Here is a 22,067-nt window from a genome sequence, read left to right on the forward strand (position 1 = left end):
TCCAGAGACAGCTCTTCTTATATCTAACATTTCCATTAACTTTAATCTGATGTGGATATACATAACAGAAGAACTAAACATTATCACAAGAAGGAAATAGCCTAAAAGTGTACCTTAAAATATAAATACTTTTCTTTTTTTTGCATTTTTGGCAACAATCCCGAAGTGTAAGTTATTATTACAACTGCCAAGTGAAGGGGGGCAGAAGTTGCCACTCCAAAACGTGCCACTTTGGCATGTGGATTATTCTGAGTTGAAGGCAATCAAGATCCAGCAGAGTCAGAAAAACTTGAATCGCTTCGATAACTGCCTAAAAGAATTTACATAGGGAACCGGACCCAGAAAGAGCAACTACCAGTGGTAACAACATTATCTGAAATACTTAACTGCCTGGTAGGGCAAACTGCCTGATTACCAAACGTCTGCTCTTCTTTTCTTGCAAAATGCCCTCCCCACCTCTGAAACTCCCAGCGACTACCCCATTCCTTAGCTCAGGATGACAAAGAAGCCTCAAGGGCCTGACTGCCTTTTGGTCTATTTTTAAGGGGTTCCTGTACATACAAAGTTAAATTTGTTCTTCTCTTATTAATCTATCTTATGTCAATTTAATGATTAGACCAGCCAAAGAACCTTGGAAGGATAAAAGGGAAAATTTCCTCCCCTACAAAAGAAAGTTAACTTACAAGTTAACCACATTCTAAAAATTGATAGAAACTGAATTACTTAAAAAAAAAAAAAATCCCCTGAACTATCCCCTGTGCCACGGCCCTAGATGACAAGTAGGTACGTCGGAACGCCTGGGGTCTGGCAGATGGTGGGAGTGAAGGCTGGGGTATAAGACAACCAGGAACGAAGCACCAGGCTGCAACTCCGCTGCTGGCAGAGCAGTGCCAAGTTTATCTGTGGGATATACTGGGCTTCTGCTTAAGATTCACTTTGTACTGGCCTTCTCTAAAGTGCCACATCATCCATAGAGATTTCCAGAACTCTACAGGCAAGGCCCCAAGCCCCTGATGGGGCAGTGTTTGTACCTAGAGAACCCACACAAGGTTTTGCAAACAGTAAACTGAACACAGAAAACATTACACACGTCCTACCCAGCAGAGTGAAGAACATCACTGAGGAGATGAGGAAGCCCAGCACTGATCCGACACACAGCATGCAGAACAGGAGGATTCCAAATCGCCACCAAGCAGCTACCAAGAGAACCCCGCCAACGCTTCCAGCGACGGCTGTCAGAATCAGACGAACTGCACAGAAGGAGAAGATGAACTGTTTGATCAGAGGCAGCTTTTCCTACCACATGCATTAGACACACAGTACCATTACCAGACGCAACCTTAGCCTTTCAGGACGTCAGGCACTAAGGCGGTGCCATGAAACCAGCGTGGGGAGGCCTCTGAGGAGGGGCTGCTCTGAGCCGCAGAAACCAGCAGGTGAGCTAAACCTCCCAGGCAAGTGGTAGGTGTGGCTTGGCACAACCCACAAAACCGGACTAAGGAAGAAGGGGCGACACGCATTCTGTCAAATATGACAAGTAAGGATGGGTTGTGTTTAAGGTAAAGAAAATCTTAATATTTTGATTGTTGTAAATCTCGTATCTTCAATATACCACATAGCTGGAACACGGGTTTATAATCAACACAGCCCTTCACTTTCCTAAGTACCAACGAATTCACCATGCAAACTAAAAATCCAGAAGAGAAGATCTAAATGAGTTGCCTAGAAAAGATGTTTCGAGTATAGGTGGCCCGTTATTTACACACATAACAGGATATCTATCACACACAGTACTGGTCAAACTATAGAAAGAAAGGGGGAGTATGAACACAACCCCTTTCTTCCCAATCAAACTGTATTATTTTCACTTACCATCATATGTAATAAGTGTCAGTCTTGTAATCGGTATGTAGAAGAAGAAACCCATGAAGATAAAGCCTATGAAAAATAATTCTAGCAGCAAACCATCAGAAAAAGAAAAAAAAAATACAAGTATGGTTAGGTATTCTTTTCACAGCTCAATTTAAATTTCTAACCTACAGATACATGCTTAAACTTCCAGAATTTACACACATTAGGACATTCAGGGAAAGAAATAAATTTCTGTCTTTCAGGAAAAATTTAGAAGTCACTGGGAGTAAATATTATTAAGTGAATATAATATTAAAGTATTAACTATTAGATACACTGCACAGAGGTCAATCTTAATTGGTAAGTTGTTAACTGTTAATTTCATAGCTCATTTTAACATCCTCATACTTCCCACTGAAAACAAGAATAGTATACTTTTGTCACTGTGTCTGATCTGAAACAACACACTACATTTCAATTTGTTACATGAGCAAAAATAAAAGGTAAGGAAAAACAACAAAATATTCCAAAGTCAAAAGTGACTTTTGGGAAGTCTGGTGGCTCAGTCAGTTAAGCATCTGTGTTCAGCTTAGGTCATTATCCCAGGGTGCTGGGATCGAGTCCCGCATTGGGCTCCTTGTTCAGCAGGGAGCCCGCTTCTCCCTCTGCCTGCCGCTCCCCTTGCTTGTGCTCACTCTCTCTCTCTCTGACAAACAAATAAATAAATAAATCTTTTTTTAAAAAGTGACTTTTATAACTTTCTTTTATTCATCCTTTAGGATGAATAATTAATCACTGTCTTCATCCATAATAATGAAGGAGTTGCCTACTTCAATTCACAATTTTTTAAAAAGATTTTATTTATTTGAGAGAGAGAGAGAATGAGAGAGCATAAGAGGGGGGAGGGTCAGAGGGAGAAGCAGACTCCCTGCTGAGCAGAGAGCCTGATGCGGGACTCAATCCTGGGACTTCAGGATCACAACCTGGGCCAAAGGCAGTCGCTTAACCAACTGAGCCACCCAGACGCCCCATAAATTTTTTTTTTTTTAAAGTAGGCTCCAGGCTCAGCATGGAGCCCAACACGGGGCTTGAACTCACGACCCTGAGATCAAGACCTGAGCTGAGATCAAGAGTCAGACGCTTACCCAACTGAGGCACCCAGGCACCCCCATAATTCATAATTTATTAAAACAATTTTAAAAAGTTTGAGATCAGGATTATTTTCACTCTTCCCTTGATGCTCCATTATACTCCTTGTTAATGAATTAAATAAGGATTTTTTTTTTAGTTGCAAACACTGTTACATAAAAGACAGCCCAAAAATTCAAAGCAATTCAGCGAGCATAATTTATATAGTAGTCCCCCCATCCACTGTTTCTCTTTTCATGGCTTCAGTTACCCCATGGTCCAGAAGCAGATGATAATCCTTCTGAGGTTCCGTCAGAAGGTCAATAGTAGCCTAACATATGTCACAATTCCTACCTACATCATTCACCTCACTTCATCTCATCATATGGGCATTTTATTATCTCACATCAGCATAGGAAGGACAAGTGCAGCACAAAAAGATATTTTGAGAAAGAGGGATCACATTGACATAACTTTTATTACAGCATCTTGCCATAATTATTCTATTTTATTATTAGTTATTGTTACTCTCTTACTGTGCCTAATTTATAAATTAAATTTTATCATAGGTATGTATAGATAGGAAAAAAAAAAAAATATATATATATATATATATATATATATATATATATACGGTTCAAGTACTGTCCACAATTTCAGGCATCCACTAGAACACTTGGAAAGTATGCCCCACGGATAAGAGGGAACTACTGTATTCCGCTCCCCGAACAGGTTTCACGGAGAAGATTGTGGCCTTCCTATTTGCAGTCTGAACCTCCCGGAACTAAGCAGACTTTTCAATCTACATATACCACAGACCTGCAGCTTGATGTATCTGAAACTACGTCAATCACCATCTTCAAAATCCACACATTCTTACACAAATGTCCTGCTTTCCAACCCCAGTTATTTTTAGTCAGCTAGCTGACCTAGCAATTGAAGAAGTTTGGTGTGTAAATCCAGTTTTGCTTCCCTCTTAATAAGAGGAGGTTATACTCCCTTGCTAAGAGAAAAAATTAAAATGCACAGCAACTAAGTAAAATCTTTACTGAAAAGAACCCAGTCACAATCTATGAAGATAGCTGGAGATAAGCGGTTGCTTCATCTCCTTAAAGGTCATAAATTTTCCAGCAGAATTTAAGCAAAAAACCCACAAGCCATGTAAATAGCTTGTAAATACCATGTAAATAACTACATCGGTAATACCTGTTTTCCAGAATCTGTGTCCAAAAAAACAAATGAAGAGGCCAAGCAGGGCAAAAAGGGTGAAGAACACTTTGGTTGATATTCTTCCTAAAAATAACGAGAATTTAGTGGATAATATGTCCAATTTAATACCTTATATTTAATTACTAGAACAAAGCTTCATGAAAAAAGCAAAGTGAGCTGACAATATATATACTTTAATTCATGATATATACCTATACAAATACAAGCATATAAATTATAAACCTACTTGGGAAATACCCTTGCTACCCCTAACAAATGATTTTATGTGGGCAATGAATAGCAATGCTACTGCTGTAACAAAAAGAGGAAGCGACAATCTATGCTTCCTGACGAGGTATGCAGCACTACTTCTGACACATTCTTGGGGTGTTGTGTGTGCATAAAATAGTTTTGTTTCTTCACAAACTGCAAGAAAAAAGGAGGCAGCGGAAAGGAGAACTAGGGATTAAAAGATTTAAAAGACAAATCAACTAAATAAGATGTACAGACGTCATCTGAAACCTGATTCAAATAAAAAAAAACTGAAAAACAATTAGGATGATTGGGAAAATGTAAATACTGGCTGTTAATTTGATGCTATTAGGAAATTATCTTCAATATTTTTCACTGAAACTTGTGTTGGTGATAAAACAGAGCTTATCTTTAAGATGCACACACACACACGTGTGCACATACAAGTACACACTGAAATTTTGTGAGCAAAATGATGGCCACGGATTTGCTATTACAAAAAATCCAGGGGCGCCTGGGTAGCGCAGTCGTTGAGCATCTGCCTTCGGCTCAGGGCGTGATCCCGGCGTTATGGGATCGAGTCCCACATCGGGCTCCTCTGCTGGGAGCCTGCTTCTTCCTCTCCCACTCCCCCTGCTGTGTTCCCTCTCTTGCTGGCTGTCTCTCTGTCACATAAATAAATAAAATCTTAAAAAAAAAAAAAATCTTAAAAAAAAAAAAAATCCAGTAAGGAGGACTAGGAGGCAGAGACCCAGGTGGGTATATGGCTGAAATCAAATCGTGCCATGAATCGAAATCGTTAATGCTGAAAAATTAGTATATGAAGGTTCTCTGAAGCTCTCCATCATAAAAAGTTTTGACCGAAACTAAGATTAAAGTAAAAGAATATGTCGTACACCGTAAGTCACACATGAACAAATTACTGCCCGTCTTCAGTCCACATGTTGGACTGAAGCTTTATAACGGAAAAAATGTAGCTTTATAACGAACAATAAAGCACAATAGCTCATGATGCCCAAGAATCCCAATGCTCATGGTCCTTAATAGGCGCCAACTTAAATATAACTAACATGAACCAAAAGATGCAGTTTACCAAAGAGAAAACGACACTTACTAAATTCACCATCATGACCTTTGAGATCAACACAAGAAAGTAATCCCTGAACTCAAAACGGAAACAAAACACGCATATAATCTCATGTGGAAAATGTTGCAATGTTACCACAGATGAAAACGCATAAAACGCTTAAGAGTGCTCACATGGAGGTACCCGGAAGACCTACCGTTACACAAACACAAGCCAGAAGACCAGAATTTGCAGGGCGTGATACACACCCGCACAGCAGCTTTTCTGAGAACAAAGCGCCCAAAAGAAAGATGAAACAAAAGATAAAACGCCACATTCTGCTTCTTTCAGACCTGTGGTTGATTGCTGTTCTATGATTTAATCTTTACACCACAAGCGTGGAGTTTGCTGGGATAGTTTTTTTTTCAAATGCAAATCTAGTGGCAGTTTCCAGAGAACACAATCATCAAAGTTAGCAAGACCTTCCAACCCAATAAAAATGGACACACACAGTTAGCTTTCCTCCCCGATATCAGACAGCAGAGAGGAACTAAATGGAATCCCCTATCATGGTACCAGGAAAGGACCAAAAAAAAAATACAGGAAAAAACAGAGAGCAGAAGGTTTCATAAGAAGCAGACTCTAGAGACAACACTAGAGACAAATGGGCACTCTGGGGGGCAGTAAAGACAAAGGGGTGAATGGACTAGGAGGATAGAAGACAGTCCAGCAGAGCAGTGTTTAATCATCACGGTATCACTCTAGGTTATGACACATAGGCCGAGCTTTTAAATAAAAGGCAATATGGGTAACTCCTCCCTACTCCAAGCTCAGGAAAGATACACATCAAGCTTGAAAATGAAAGCAACACTAGGACCAGCATCACTAGGAGGGGTCAACTCCAGGCTGGAGGAACAGGATCAGAGCCCCCTTTCCCCTGGCCTAACACTTAGAGACAGAAACCCAGGGGAGGGGGGCTTTCGAATTAGGAGGGGCTCTGGTGAGGAAGGGCTCAAGGGAAGGGGACTAGGAACCTAGATTAAGTCTATCAGTGAAAAATACAGAACTTTTATCTGCCTGGGTCTCCTACATTGTATCTCTCCAGGATCCTGAGTGTGACAGTGGAAGACCGGATGGGATACAGCTATGCCAGAGGAGAAGGAACCCTAGGCCCTGAACACAATGGATAGACTTTACCCTTTAGAGCAAAACTCCTGGAAAGTGCCATTTGGACTTTTCTCCAATTTCTTTCCTATTTGTTTGTTTGTTTAAAGATTTTATTTATTTGACAGAGAGAGACAAAGTGAGAGAGGGAACACAAGCAGGCTTCCCACCAAGCAGGGAGCCCGATGCAGGGCGCAATCCCACTTCCCTGGGATCATGACCTGAGCCGAAGGCAGACGCTTGACGGCTGAGCCACCCAGGCACCCCTCCTCCTATTTGTTCTTGAACATACTCCAGTAAGGTTACCCCAGTGCTCCACCGAAACAGCTCTGACACCAACGGCCTCCACGTTGCTAAATCCGGTGGTCATTTTTCAGTTCCTAATTTCCTGACCTCTAAGCGCCAGAGTGCCCAGGGCTCTGTCCTTAGACCCATCTTTTCTACATTCTCACTCCACAGGAAGGCCATCTAGTCCATGGCCTTAAATGCTGTCTATTTCATTGGATGGCGTTCAAGGTAATCTCCAGCCCACACCCTTCCCCTGAATTCCAGCATACTTACAACCGTCAATTCAACATGTCCACTTGAATACTTCCTAAGGTTCTCAAACTGAACGTGTCCAAAACTAAATTCCTGATACGTCCTCCCAAACCCGCTCCTCCAACAATCTTTCCCAGAATGGCAGTTCTAGCTCTCACGTTGCCCCGGCCAAAATCGTAGTCATCTTTTACACCTTTCTTCAACCACTCCTCTGATCAGCAATATTCCCTGGCTCTCTTTCAAAATATATGCAGCCACTCATTGGCCAAATCTGGGACGATTTAACATGAAAATAATGATAGTAATGGATTATTATCCAGAGGATTACGAATCCATGGGTTCATGTATATAAATAAATAAATAGGGGAGAAAAGAAATCTCTTGCTTACAATAGAATGCCAACTAATATTAAAAAATGATGAAATTACAAAATTGCCATTGGCAACCACCTAGTAATAAATGCTGAAAGGGAAAAATATAATGGGGAAACCTGGCAGACACCACTAACCAAACAGTCAGGGTTATCACCACCAGTAATGGGACAAATAGATATCAAGTGCGTCCTAAGAAGGGCACAACATCGATTTTCTGTATTCCCACCAAAAATGCACAATGTGAATTTAATCATGAGGAAACATCGGACGAACCCAAACTGGGTTCTAAAAAGTTAGCCTGTACTCCTCAAAAAGGTCAAGGTCTTGAAAGTTAAAACCAGACTGAGGAATTGTTCCAGATTACAGAAGACCAAAGAGATGTGTCAGTTAAATGCAACATGTGATCAAATTGTTTTTTATAAAGGACATTAGTGGAATAACTAGTGAAACTTAATAACAACTGTAGATTAAATAACAGTGCTGTATCAAAGTTAACTGTGCATTTGGTCGTTTTTACTATGGTTACATAAAAAATACATAGAAATATTTAAGGGAAAAATATCTTTCTGTCTGCAACTTACTCTCAAGCGGCTCAAAGAGTCGTGTATGTGTACGTACATGTGGAGAGAGCGTGCACACAAACGCACCATAAAGAATAAAAAGCAAATAGCATCATACGTTCACATGTGAGGAATCCGAGTGAAGATGATGCAGAAACTCTTTGTGTTTTTGCATCTTTTCTGTGAAACTATTTCAGAAACACACACAGGATGATCTTGCAACGCCTCCACCGCCACCCTCCGATCTAAACCACTGTCCTCTATCACCTGAATTACCACGATCCGTCTCCGTGTCTCATCCTGCCCCCGACTTTTCTCCTAAAAGCAGCCGGAGTGATCCCACCAAAACAGGAGTCAGATCATGGCACTCCCTGCTCAAACCCACCAACGCCTTTCCATTTTGCTCTGAGTAGAAGCTTCTGCCTGCACTGTGACCTACCAGGCTGCACCTCTCCCCCTCCTCAGGCTCCTCCAGCCACGCTCTCGCTGCTGTTCTTAAACACACCAGGAAGGCCCCTGGCTGAGGGCCTTTGCTCCCTCCGCCCAGCAGTACTGCCCGGACACGCATGACTCCCCGCCTCGCCTCGGGTCTCCACTCAACAGTTAGCTTCAGCATGGGCCTCCCTGGCCATGGCTCTCGAACTTCTTCCCTCACTGTCACTTGTTATCATCCACCTTTCCTACTGAATGTAGCTTCTTAGCGCTCAGCAGTCTCACATGATGCATATTTTACAAATTAATCTCGTCTGTCTCATCTCCCCCGAGAAAACGCAAGCTCTGGGAGCACAGTATTCTGTCTGTTTTGTTCTCTGCTGTATCCCTGTGCCTGGAACAGAGAGCAGAACAATGGAGGGGCTCAAAAGGCATTTGCTGAATGAATGAAGACTAGACAAGAGCATTTTTTTAGTACTCTTAAGTTCTGGATTGGTTGACCTAGATCTGCAAAGTCAAAGAAGAAATTTCGAAGTTTAAATCCATATACTCACCAAGGGAAGAACAATTATCCTCCTTGGCCTCAAAGCTGCAAGCATAAGTGTGAGCAGGAACATAAGCAGCAGAGGTATTTAGAAGTGGGTCCCGAACAATGACGTTATAAATGACACCTTGTCCTCGGAGAGAGGAGAAGGAAACACTTGTCTTATCGTTAGCTGTTAGGGTAACCACCTGAAGCCAAAAATAACGTGTGATTTGCGTTCAGAGTTTTTTTTAAAAGGCTATCCTATTATAACCCCACCTGCATGTGATATTAAATTGTAATGTTAAATTATAATTCTTGTTTAAAATACACACCAACCCATTCAGCGCTCTCAAACAACTGTCCTACACAGGTTATATGTGCTAATATAAGCAGGTTCTTACACAAAGTGCTTCTCAAGTTTTTGTATAGCGTCAGACGTTAACAATGTAAGTAAAATATGATATAAAGTGTAAACATTAGTCAGGACAAAATAAAAAAAAACTTTGTCGTCTACTAGATTGTAAACAACACAATGGCAAGGACTAGATCTCGCTCACTGGTCCTTCTTCCCTCAGTACTTAGCACAATGCTTGGCACACAGTAAGTGTTCTACTACTACTGCCTATGGGACTGTCAACAGACAAGTGTTTATGAACATCTCACAGAGAGGACCCGTTTACCTGGGTCCTTATTTCTGCAATAAGAAAACATTCCATATAGTTACATTACGCAGTGGTCCTTCACTTCAAAACTTCCATTTTAAAAGTCGTCTCTTAGGTAATATATGTAACAGAAGAAACAAAAGCCCTTTTTAGCCATAATACACTAATACATTCCTGCAAATACAAGTGAGAACATTTAATATTAGAGTTTCAGGAATAATTATAAGCCTCTTAGAAAACTTCTACTGTTTAAAAATATTGCTTAGCCTTCAAAAATGTGTTTCTGGCAAAGGACTGGTCAAGTTCAACAAAACGTTAACATTACCTCCTACTCCATTTTTATGGTGAAACATTCAACCTTATAGAAATGCTGAAAGAATAATACAATGAATAAACTATATACCACAATTTCGATTTAACAATTGTTAATATTTAATCCTACTTCTTTTTTTTTATTCCTCCTTCTTCCCCTCTATTTTTTCCTGCTGAATCATCTTGCAATAAGTCGGATATCATGACATTTCACTTCCAGTGGGCACATCCTAAAACGCATTTCTCAAATTTAATGTGCCTATAGTCACTGGGGGGAGGGTATTAGAATTCAGATCCTGATTCTTTTGGTAGAGGAGGCACCTGAGAGTCCACTTTTCTAGCAATCTCTCAGGTGATGCCACTGCTACCCATTCATCTACCACACTCTGAGTAGCAAGATTAAGAATAAGGATATTCTCTTCTATACCCATATACCTTAGCTCACCTAAAAAAATCAATAATCTCTTCTCTAATACACAGTCCATATTCAGATTTTCCCACATCTTTTTTTTTTAAGATTTACCTATTTGAGAGAGAGAGAGAGAAAGCACCCACGCAAGTGGGGGGAGCGGCGGAGGGAGAGAGAGAGAATCTCAAGTGGCAGGGTGGGGGGTGTCCCCACGGCTCCATCTTACTACCCATCTGAGCCAAAACTGCAAGTCGAAATCACAAGTCGGACAGTTAACTGACTAAGCAACCCAGGTGCCTCCCTCCCCTGCCATGTCTTCCTAGCTTTTCTCCCCCTTAACCAAAATCCAACCATTTCATGCATGGCGTTTGTCTCTGATATCTAGGACAGTCCTTCCCATCACTCTCTCCCACCCACCCAATGATTTTTAAAGAGATTAAGAGCAGTTGTCTTTTGTTTGTTTGTTTGTTTGTTTGTTTTGGGGTGGGGGGAGAGGGAGAGAAAGAAACCTTAAGGAGGCGTCCTGCCCAGTGCAGAGCCCAATAAAGTGCTCAATCTCATGACCGTGAGATCATAACCTGAGCTGAAATCGAGTCAGTTGCTTAACCTACTGAGCCACCCCGGCACCCCCAGATCAGCTGTCTTATAGGGGTACCTGGCTGGCTCAGCTGATAAAGCTGTGACTCTTCATCTCATGGCTGTTAAGTTCAAGCCCCAGGTTGAATATAGAAATTAGTTAAAAATAAAATCTTAAGGGGTGCCTGGGTGGCACAGTTAAGCCTCCCACTCATGGTTTCGGCTCAGATTGTGATTTCAGGGTTGTGAGACTGAGCCCCTTGTCGGGCTCCACACTCAGTGCTAGAGTCTGCTTAAGATTCTCCTTTGCCTCTCCCTCTGCCCCTTACCCACCACCTGTTCATGCTCTCCCTTTAAAAAATAAAAATAAAATCTTAAAAAAAAAAAAAAAGCAGTTGTTTCGTAGAACATTCCACAATCTGGATTTGTCAGAGTATGCTCTAGGTGTCCAACCTGTTCTTCTACCCCACGTATTTCCTATAAACAGGAACTCCAATAGACTGAATTCAGGTTAAACATATTTTGCTAGAATACTTCACAAGTGATGGGGATGATGTCAGACTGAGTCACATGAGCACATAAGGCAAGCTACCTGCTATCAGTGAAGCTAACTGACCACATGGATAAGACCAAGACCATCAGATCATCCCACTCCAAAAGTAAGTTTTCCCTTTGCAATTAGAATTAATCTGAGCATGCTGGGAATACCCCGTTCTCAACAGTCTTTCACCTGCCGATTCTTCCCTGAATTATTTCAGTGAGGACGGAAAATGGTGATTTTCTAAACTTATTATTCCTTCTACATTGACTGGCCAGCATTCTTCCATGAGGAGCCTTCTTTCATCAGTGAGGATGAATTACAGTGCCTCTTCGAAAAGGCTTAATCATAAATTCCTTCCCTACATCGATTTCCAGAGTAATTTGGTATAGGAGTCTCTCCCGATGACTATCAGTATGGACTTGTTTTTATTTATTCAAAACCTATAATCAATCATTACTCTTTTTGATGACTGAATTGCCCCAAAGTTGGCCGGTGCAAGCCTCTTCAAACAGGCTCCGACTCTTTTCAACGTGCCCTCATGAGTCAACGAGGGTTTCCCTGAACTCTGGCATACGATATTCTAACTCTTCACTGAAAGTTAAAGAGTAACCTAAAACGGTCCTGTTACATAAATTCTTATATTCTTCATGAGAAGAAACATGATCTTTAAAATTTTTTATGTAAAAAGGCAACTGGTAAACTTATCCAAAGAGCTTCCAAATTTGTGAATAAGCATGATAAGTTCTCTTGTATAAGGCTCCTTCTTAGCATGTGACCATGACATCCTAGGGGACACAATGAAATGAAACGTTGCTCTGCAATAGACTGAGGGCCTGGGCTAATCACATAGGCCACTGCTTTCTATAAAATCCGGTAACCCATCAACCTTCTGGAAGTCAGAGCAGTCTAGAAAAACTCTACCCATAAACCATCAGACTGAAAGATAAACTTCTATATTAGACTGCTATCAGGTACCTTTTAAGACATAAATCCTGCCCTCCACAAAAATCATCTGTAACATGAATCTCAAATTTTAATATGCATAGGAATCACCTGGAGACCTCAAAATGCAAATTCTGATTCAGTAGGTCAGGGGTGGAGCCAAGGAGTCTTCAGTTCTAACAAACTCCCAGGTGGTGCCGATGCTGCTGGCCCATACCCCACACTGGGTATTCCAAGAGCTTGCAGGGGTTCCAAAGGTCAGAGAAAACTTTCGCTTCCAGTTAGAGACTTCTGAGATTGGGTTTAAATATTAATGACAGGGGCACCTGGGTGGCTCAGGGGGTTAAGCAGCTGACTCTGGTTTTGGCTCAGGTCGTGATCTCAGGGTCATGAGACTGAGCCCCATGTGGGGCTTTGTACTCAGTGCAGAGTCTGCTGGTCCCTCTCCCTCCCCCTCTCTCCACGTGCACATGGGTGCTCTCTCCCTAAAATAAATAAAAACAAAGTATTTTAAATAAATAAGTAAGTAAATATTAATGACAATGTGTATATCCTTAAACAGTTGCTGTTTTTAAAAAAAAAACAAAAAAAACACTCTACTTTTATATTTGCCAAAAGCTTCTATCTAATAGTTATGGGAGTACATAGAAAAATCACTTTCCTCCGTAGCTCAAGATTACCCAGTCATCTATGTGACAGCAACTAAAATGTAACGTAATTTACATGCACCTCCTCAAAAGCCAACATCACTTTGGGGTATCACTAGCAAGACAATGACAGAATGAAAGAGAATAGTGAGAACCCCAGAAAGATCAAGGAAACTATAAAGAAAAAAAGCTCCTGGTAGCTTCTCCCCTTCTCAACTCTTACAGAAGTGTCACAATCTGGCCACACAAATTGTAAGAACCAGACTTACCTTGATAGCATTGGCCTTCACCTGCGGCACCTCGGCCATCCTCTGCAGATGCTTTAGCAAGCCCTCCTGGGTGAGGTCATTCTCGGGCAGAAAATACTGATAGACATCGTACAGCAACCTCCACCTAGAGTCCCGTCCCGTCCCAGTGTCACACGGCAGAGGATTTGTGCCTCTAAAGTCAACCAACAAAACGGAACATCAATCTCTTGTGGTGCATGTCTCATCTATAAAAGGAACCAAAAGCTCAAATTTCAAACTTCTGCAGCAATTCCAGTTTTGGCATTACGAAGAAAAGTAACATACTGAGAGGCAGTATGGTTAAATAACCAGATGCTAACGTTAGTCAGGCGTGGAGTGACATGCCAGCTTTGCCACTTGTTAGCTATGTGTATATGGGCATGTCACTTAATCTCAGTGACCCTTAAGGAACCACCACCTCTTCTTAATAAAACTGGCAGGATTAAATGACCAAGAACAAAGAGCACTCAGCACTATGGATGATACACAGACAGCATTCACATGTTACTCAATGTTAGCTAGCATTGCTAGTAAAGTAGAAACTAAGGCAGAGTTTTCATTAAAATAACAAAATGCTTACAAAAATATAAGGGTGTTTCACGGCTTCAGAATGCTTTCCATATTCAAAACTCTACAGAAACTAAATGTACTTCTAAGCTCACAATAGAGAGTCAACATCTGGCTCTTGCTAAGAATGGAGGGCAGACAATATTAATTGTAAGTGACAGATCACATATGACTTACAATGTTTAAATTACCTCCATTCCAAAATAAAATTAAACATTAATTCAATTTTATGAAAGAGAACCGTGGATTTGCGGAGGTCACTGACTCTACACAACAGCTAGTCATGCTGTCCTAAAAGCAGTTTTAAGAGATAGAAAGACAGACATACCTTGCATAGCCTAGGTTTGCTGGGGCAAATTTAATAGTTGTCTCAAAGAAATTATATTCCAAGTAAATGTTGGGATCAATATCTAAATCAAACTCCAAATTACAGCCTCCAGGGACAGGATCTGGACGAAAAATAAGTTAGTTACTCAACACAGAATTCTCCTACATTCAAATTGTACTCAGAAAAACAGAACTCTACTCTTACAAGAACTTTCCATACAGAAGTTAAATATAATAGAGCTTCTGGTTTTGTACTACCTCATGAACTAAGGTTAAAGAGGGAAAAGTTAATTGAGATTGAGGGCTCTGGAATAGAGGTCAGCAAGTCTTTTCTGTAAAGGGTAAGATGGTGACTATTTCAGGCTTCACACGCCTGATGGTTTCTGTGGCAACTACCCAACCCTGCCCTTGAGGCACGAAAGCGGCCACAGACAATATGTCAGCAAGGGAACATGGCTGTTTCTAGTAAAACTTTATGTACAAAACAGGCAGAGGCTGGATGTGGCTCATGGTCTGTGTTTGCCAACCCCTGCTCTAGAGCTGAAAAGGTCTGGAGACAGATATTCTTAAGCTGGTATCCAAGAATGGGCTTTAGAGGTCCCATGAACACCTTGAAATTGTATGCCAAAGGTTGAATGCATGCATTTCTTAAGGAGAGATGTTTTTACTAGATTTGGGGGGTCCGTGATCCCATAAAAAGAGCTTAAGAACCCAGGGACAGAGGGGAAAAAACACTGCCAAAGAGAAAAGGCACTCCATGGGCAGTAAAGAAAGGGGTGTCCACTTTTCACATGCTCCTTTAAACTGGAAAAAAAGATGGTGTCATCCTCAGTGCTGGAAAAGTCTTTGTGCACATAAAAAAGTAAAAATAAAAAAGACCTCAAAGACTCCCAAGACCATGTATTGGAATAGCATTTGAATATTTAATTTTATACAAATTTTAGGTATTTCATTTACATTAATAATGTAGGTAAAACAGCTCTTCTTATTAGGAATCCTGTTCATGACGTTAAGCATGACAAAACTTAAGAGAAGTCACTTGATATGAGCTCAATTCTATGCAAACGACTGTCTATGGTAGACTCAAGTGGAAAGATCAAAATAAGACAGATAAAGATAAACCAATTTAAAGATCTACAAGATCTCAACTTCATACACTCATCCAATCATTCCCACAGCTGGGTACTGGTTTCCACCAACTGTTGGAATTCTGGTGGTTGACTTCCCCTGGACGCATCTGGAATGGAGAAACCCAATGTGCATATCTATTTCAACGCTGCTCTTCTCTCATACTCTCCTTTCCCTGCATTTACAAATCTCTACCACACCCGAGAAAATGATCTGGATTGTAATGGAAGCTCTACTCTAATTTTTCTTTGTATACTGTCCTTAATGAAAACCCAAAGTCTATGGTTTTCTATCAGGTCATGACCTTTTGCTACATAGAACACTGTGTAAGAGTAAATGAGTAGTCTAAATATCCTCACCTCACCTTTACTCCTCAATCACTGTAATCTACTTTTCATCCCCACTAAAGGCCACTCTTCGTTGCACTATCATATGGACACTTAGAGTCACCTCCTTGACCTCTCTGCAATGTACTATTTACCACTCCTGACTTAAAGCAGAACCTCCAGGCTCTTCTCTTACCTCCCTGACTCCTCCTTAGTCTTACACTTATTCCTCGGCAGTTAGCATCACCCAGAAACAGTGCCTGACATGTAGCAGGCACTATGAAAATATCCACTATTGTTTTTGCCCCTCAATCCCTAAGTACATGCCTAGACAATCTTACTCGCCTCCATGGCTTTTACTCAGAACCTTGCAGGTGGACATCTAACCTCAGGTCTCCACTCCACGCCCTTGAACTCCCTACTGTGCATTTCCATCCAGATGCCCTACAGCATCTCAGATCCATCGTGTCCTTGAAGTCACCATCTATCCCATCCCGACTGCCTAAACTGTCCACCACCACAACTCTCTTTCACCCCTATTTTGCATCGCTATCTCTTAGCAGCCCAAACGGGAAGCCTACGCTCCTCCCTTTTATAATCCATAACCACTGGTCATTGTGTCTCATCAATGCTACCTTCCAAACATCTCACTCTGAGCCCTTAAAGGTGTGCTGAGTCCTGACCCTGCTATGCCCTCTCCACACCACCCCCCATACTGCTTCTAGAGTTGGCTTTCTGACAGATGAAATGCATATCATTCCTCTGCTTAAAAATTCTCTATGCTCCTTCAGAATAGAATACAAACCTCAAATTACATACATGGCCCTTCACATTCGTGGTTCCAGCCACACCCACCATTCTGCCATTCTCCAAATACTCTCCATTCTTCTTCCATGCCTTCCTCTGCCTAGAATAACCAGCTAAAGTGTTCAGAACTGTGTCTTGCCTTCCTGTTACTGCTTCTCCAAGGGCTCCTTAAATTTTTTTTGAATTAATGACTGCATTCTTCTATGCCCTTACCTGGGCTTTCAATCATTATGCAATTCTTTGGCTCCCTTGCTGTTAAAATCTTTGATTCAATATACTCTACCTGCAATAAATACTTTTAAAAGGATTATAGTTTCCCTTGAATTTTCATGAATAAGTTCCACATTTTGGAGAGTCAATAGGAAGTCGAAGATAGAAAGGTTACCTCTTTCTGAGTAGGAGAGTGGGATGGCCATGTTTTGGACAGGCTCAGCATCTAAAGTCTCCAAGTGCCAAGTGCACATACTCTGTTCTGGTCTAAGAATGAAAACCAGTCCTTTGTCAGTGCCTGTTCCTGAGGTATTGCGAAGAGGAGTCTGCAATTAGGTAGAAAAGGGTCATCACGAATAGGGTATTGAGCAAAATATTTAAATTGTAGGCTGGACCTAGTCTGTATGTCCTATTCCAAACCTTCTCAAAACAAGAAGGAAGAAACAAAGACCTTCCTTATAAAGAATTCACCTCTATATGCAGGCACCCAAGCATATCATGGAAGAACTATTTAAATAGATGATCTCTGATAGGAATAGGAGACACACAGTGACATTTCCAAGTTTTTCAATTCCCCAAATTAAGATTTACTATGTCAAGTACTAAGACTACTGTCAAATGACAAAACTGAAACAATTCAGTAAAGAGTTTGGTGTCCTTTATTCAAGGAAAAACAACCCACAGATTAGGGGAGTACAGTGCCTTATAAGCTGTGAAGAAGCACCTGAGGGATTTGGGACAAAAGTGAGTTCTACAGTGTTAGAAAAAGCAAAACAGAAACATGGTTTTCCTAGCATGATTGGCTAGGAGGTCAGGGATTTCCTTATAAGGACGGTGAGCAGGTCCTATTCTCTAAGGTAAGGTAAACGGGCTAGAGCAGAGCTGGAGAACAGTGACTGTCATGGTAGGTTTCCTGGACAGGTGTTTCCCGTAAGTGCAAGTTGACTCAGGTTTAGATTTGGGACATGGACCAGGCCACTGAGGCAGCCTCCATCTTGTAGGTCCAATACACAAAATAACTGTATCACCACAAACATGAGCCCCACCCCTGAAGAATTCAAGTTCCGGAAAGTTTCTTTAAAAAAATGAGCTATAATCATCGTATTATAAACTACACATAAAGAATACCATTTGATAAGTTTTGATATACATAGACACTTGTAAGCCATCACCGCATCAGAACAGTAAAAAAAGTTATCCACTCCGTGCTCCTTTCAAATCCTCCCTCACACTCCTCCACTCAACCATCCATTTGGAAAGCTTTTAGAATAACAAAATACTAAGTTAAGAGGTAGTAGATTCAGAGTGTTTTCTTAAAGCTAAGAAAATGGGAAGAAAAAAGTGCCAGATGGGTTTCAATTTGACAAGTATAAAGGAAAACGATTCAAATACTAATCGAGCTGCAGAGTCAACAGTTTCAAAGAACCAACTTCTATGATGACCCAAAAAAATCCAAAGTGCCACACTTCTTCCAGAAGCGTAGAGGAAACAGGAACTACTCTCTTCACACAGACCACTCATTTCTAGAGCGACGTGCAGTTCTGGTCATCATCTTCTCAGTAGTATAAATACAGTGAGAACTAAGGGCAGCCCAAGAAAGGAACATTCAGGATAACTAAGATCCACTCTGCGTGAAAACTGAGGCCCAGCGTGCTGCCCATTCAGGCCACTTCAGTCACATTAGTTAGGTCAACACTCCTTTATCCAAGCTCTGTTTCCTCACATGTAAAAACCTGCGTTGTAAGTACTTTGTTGAACTGTTGTGAGAATTAAATTAATTATATGGAAAACCACAGGGGTTCCTAACTAGGAGCCCCAGAGCCCCAATCAGTTTCCAGAGGTCCCCATGAAATTATACAAATGTATCCCTGCATTTTGATGGGCAGAGTCCAGAGACTTTAGCAGATTCAAAGTCTGTGGCCCCAGGAGAGCTTAAGAACCACTGACCTAGCCCCTAGTAGGCATGCAAAAAATATAAATGCCTTTTTTTCAGTCCTTTCTCCTCCTTCAAATGCTGTCTTTGCTGTGATGTTATGAAGAAGGAGATCATCTTTGTAGCATTTTACTTTGTCTCCTATGTAAGGGCCTGAATAGGAAGCTTCCTTCTGAATTTAGTGTCAGAAAAACAGGTTGGCTCCCCTGAGGAACTGGAATGATCTCGCCTTCTAAGAAAGTTATGACATTTAACATGCTTTGATTTCGGCTCTGGCTGCAGAGAACGCAGACAATATCTGAGTGGGGGTCATAAACACTGTTAACTCTTTTGCAATTAACATAATTTATTCCTTCCTCTTTTCCTTGATCATACTCTTCCATTTCTTATCTATTAAACTACCAAACACACAATTTCAAAACCTTCATGGTAGGGGCAGGAAGGCTAGAATAACACATGTAAAATATTTAGTTTGAAAGGTAACATGACCAATGCCTATAGAATATATATGAACTGGACTCAGACCACTTTGTTTAGCAAATTCCAGAATATTAAAAGACAGGCTTATAACAATAGATAGGCTGAGAACAAATGAAAAGCAGCACGACTTCATACTGAGTGAAATTCATTTATTAGTCGATGAGGCTCATGTAGGCTGAACATAAATAGATGTATAAAAAGTTAATATAAATGGCAGATCCTTCATGGGTTAAGCTAATCCAGGGCATCTGAAAAACTTCCCAACGGTGAGGCTGTGGTTGAAGGGGTTAGTGATGTTCTCTGAAATAGCGTCTTAAATGCAGGAAGCTGAGCACAGGGCTAGAGGACCTGAATATTGGGCTTCTTTTGTTTCCATGAGACTCCAAAGAATAAAGGTGATCCTACAAGGGTCTTAGTAAACTTAGTATACTAACACTATATGGCTGTACAATGATGAAACCCATTAAACCCATTAAAACATGTGAGAAATCATGAGGAGAGCTTAACTGCAGCCAGGAGACATCTGGTAAAGGCCACCTTCTCCAAAACTTGGCAGTTGCTCACCCCCTCTTTAAGTCAGAGATCACCACACTCAAGAAAGGCCTGATACACACACCTCTTAGCCAGTCTAAACCACTAACTTGACAGACTCCAATCTTGACTTTTCTCTTCTAAGGCCATAAAGTTAAACATAAAGAGGCATCAAATTCTAATGTTTCTACTAAATACAAGACCCCAAAATATGGAAATGGTGTTTACAGAAATAACTCTCTGTACTTACCTTAGAAAAAGAAATTGTTGTATTCTGATACTGTGAGTGTATTTGGAAAATAAGGAAAGACGCATTGCTCGAAATATGACGCAAAATGGCGTCCTCTGGAGAGGGCCTCTTGAGCTTGAAGTATCTAAACTTCCCTATGGAAAATTCAAGAAGACCTGCAATGGGAGAAGCATTTCATTGTAACATTTGTACCTGTAATATCGACGTGCAGAAATCACAGACATAAGCATACATGCACTCCTAATTTAATCCTCAGAAAAACCGGGGGAGATAAATATTATTATTACTGCCCCTATTTTACTGATGAGGACAGTTAAGCTTAAGAAGGGGAAGCAGCTAGTAAATGGTGGAACTGAGCACTAAAATATAAGAAAGGTGTTTCAAAAGACGCAAACAAAAGAATCCTCAGGATGCCTAAGATGCCCAGCGCCTAGAGCGAGAACATTCCCCATTGTAAGCAGCCATAACAATTCCATTCAAAACAGGGCTCCAGGTGGTGCCTGGCTGGCTCAGTCAGTAAAGCATGTGACGCCTGGTCTCAAGGTCATGAGTTCAAGCCCCGCGTGTGTTGTACAGTTGACTTAAAAAATAATTCGTTTTATTAAAAAAAAAAGGGGGGGTGCCTTGGTGGCTCAGTGGGGTAAGCATCTGCCTTCAGCTCGGGTCACAATCTCGGAGTCCTAGGATAGAGGCCTGCAGCTGACGCCCCACTTGGAGGAGAGCCTGCTTCTCCCTCTCCCGCTGCCCCTCCTCCCCCATGCGCGTGCACGTGCTTTCTTGCTCTCTCTCAAATAAACAAAATCTTTAAAAACAAACAAAAACGGAGCCCCTGAATTTAAGGATTTAACTACCCTAAAGAAGCACTAACAATTGTGAATACACTAATACTAAAAACAGAACCTGATCTAGTGAATTCTGAAGTCAGCCCAGGCCAGAGGGATACAGGTGGCTTCAATTTTATCCCACCAAGTACGAGCTGTGTGATCTTAGGCAGGTTACTTAATTTCCTTAAAGCTCAATTTCTTCATCTGTCAAATGGGACTGTTAGCACCTAGCTTGCAAAGGAAGGTACCATCAACACTGACAAAAATGTCTGAGTGCTTACATGAGGCACTTCACAGACAGTCATACAGTCGTGAACCACAGGCATTCTGGAAAAAGAAGCTTTTGTTTAAGGATCAAGCTCAGAGTCCACACCAGTTTTGCAACACCTCATCTAGGCCTTTCTCGTCTGTCTGCTTGCCTCCGCTTCTGTTTCACTCATCCACTCACTATGTCTTTCTCCCAGCTGCACCCAGTTCTTTCTTTGATCAACCTAATTCTCAAACAATCCACCGAATAGGTTGCTTTTACTTGTGTGGTCCTGGATGCCCATCCCATCCTCTACCCTGCAGTTAGCATCTCTCTGCAGAAATTGCAGACAAGCTCCCACACATTACATAAGCAGGCTTGGGGGGGTTCGAGTCTAAAAATAGAAAAAAAAAGATTTAAATTTAAGAAAGATGAAAAAGAGTTGACAAAAGATTTTAAGTCACCAGAGTCCCACTATGGAACCATCGTTTTATTTTAGAAGGAAATCAGAGTCAGTGGGTGGTAAAGGAAAATACTCCAGACATTAAACAACTTCAAACTCATTCTTATGTATTATCTCCCAAACAGGTTAATTTTCAACACTTTTTTTTTTTAAACACATGTACTCCATCTGGATGATTTAAAAAAGACTACCAACAATGGCTAACCAAGAAAGCCAAACAGAATATATGAATAATGCTAGGCTGAGATCAAAGGTTACTCTGCGTAAGTTCCCCAAACCTCGCGATGCCATTAATTACCTTCATAACTTTTTTATAATTAATGATAGAAAAAAAAGTCAGTGGTGGCTACGATTTAATTTCTGAAACTCCAGGGAAAATTTTAATTAGTGGCAACAATGACAAATGAAGATGGCATATTTCCTATTTATGTAAGCAGACACATGTTTTACCTTTTATGTAGAACTAAACTCCAGCCAGAACAGAGGTAAAAATATT

General features: G+C 41.0%; 1 protein-coding gene across 2 annotated transcripts in view; it reads right to left on the reverse strand.

Annotated features, from left to right (window-relative positions):
* The window catches only part of TM7SF3 (transmembrane 7 superfamily member 3), a 36,680-nt gene that overhangs the window by 5,941 nt on the left and 8,672 nt on the right, over nucleotides 1–22,067 (reverse strand). The window contains exons 2-9 of one of the 2 annotated variants that reach the window (XM_087855711.1): nucleotides 20,038–20,192; nucleotides 17,019–17,110; nucleotides 14,374–14,494; nucleotides 13,461–13,632; nucleotides 9,131–9,308; nucleotides 4,186–4,272; nucleotides 1,873–1,953; nucleotides 1,098–1,250 (exon numbers count right to left, since the gene is read on the reverse strand). In XM_087855711.1, coding sequence (XP_087711837.1) covers nucleotides 1,098–1,250; nucleotides 1,873–1,953; nucleotides 4,186–4,272; nucleotides 9,131–9,308; nucleotides 13,461–13,632; nucleotides 14,374–14,494; nucleotides 17,019–17,110; nucleotides 20,038–20,102 — 949 coding nt within the window. In that variant the 5' untranslated portion in view covers nucleotides 20,103–20,192. Of the gene's footprint in view, nucleotides 1–1,097; nucleotides 1,251–1,872; nucleotides 1,954–4,185; nucleotides 4,273–9,130; nucleotides 9,309–13,460; nucleotides 13,633–14,373; nucleotides 14,495–17,018; nucleotides 17,170–20,037; nucleotides 20,193–22,067 lie in introns of both variants that reach the window. The other variant, XM_045811771.2, reaches the window with a different exon arrangement.

The sequence above is a fragment of the Ursus americanus genome, chromosome 25, assembly GCF_024610735.1.
Source record: "Ursus americanus isolate L20-20 chromosome 25, mUrsAme1.1.p, whole genome shotgun sequence".
Taxonomy (NCBI): Eukaryota; Metazoa; Chordata; class Mammalia; order Carnivora; family Ursidae; genus Ursus; species Ursus americanus.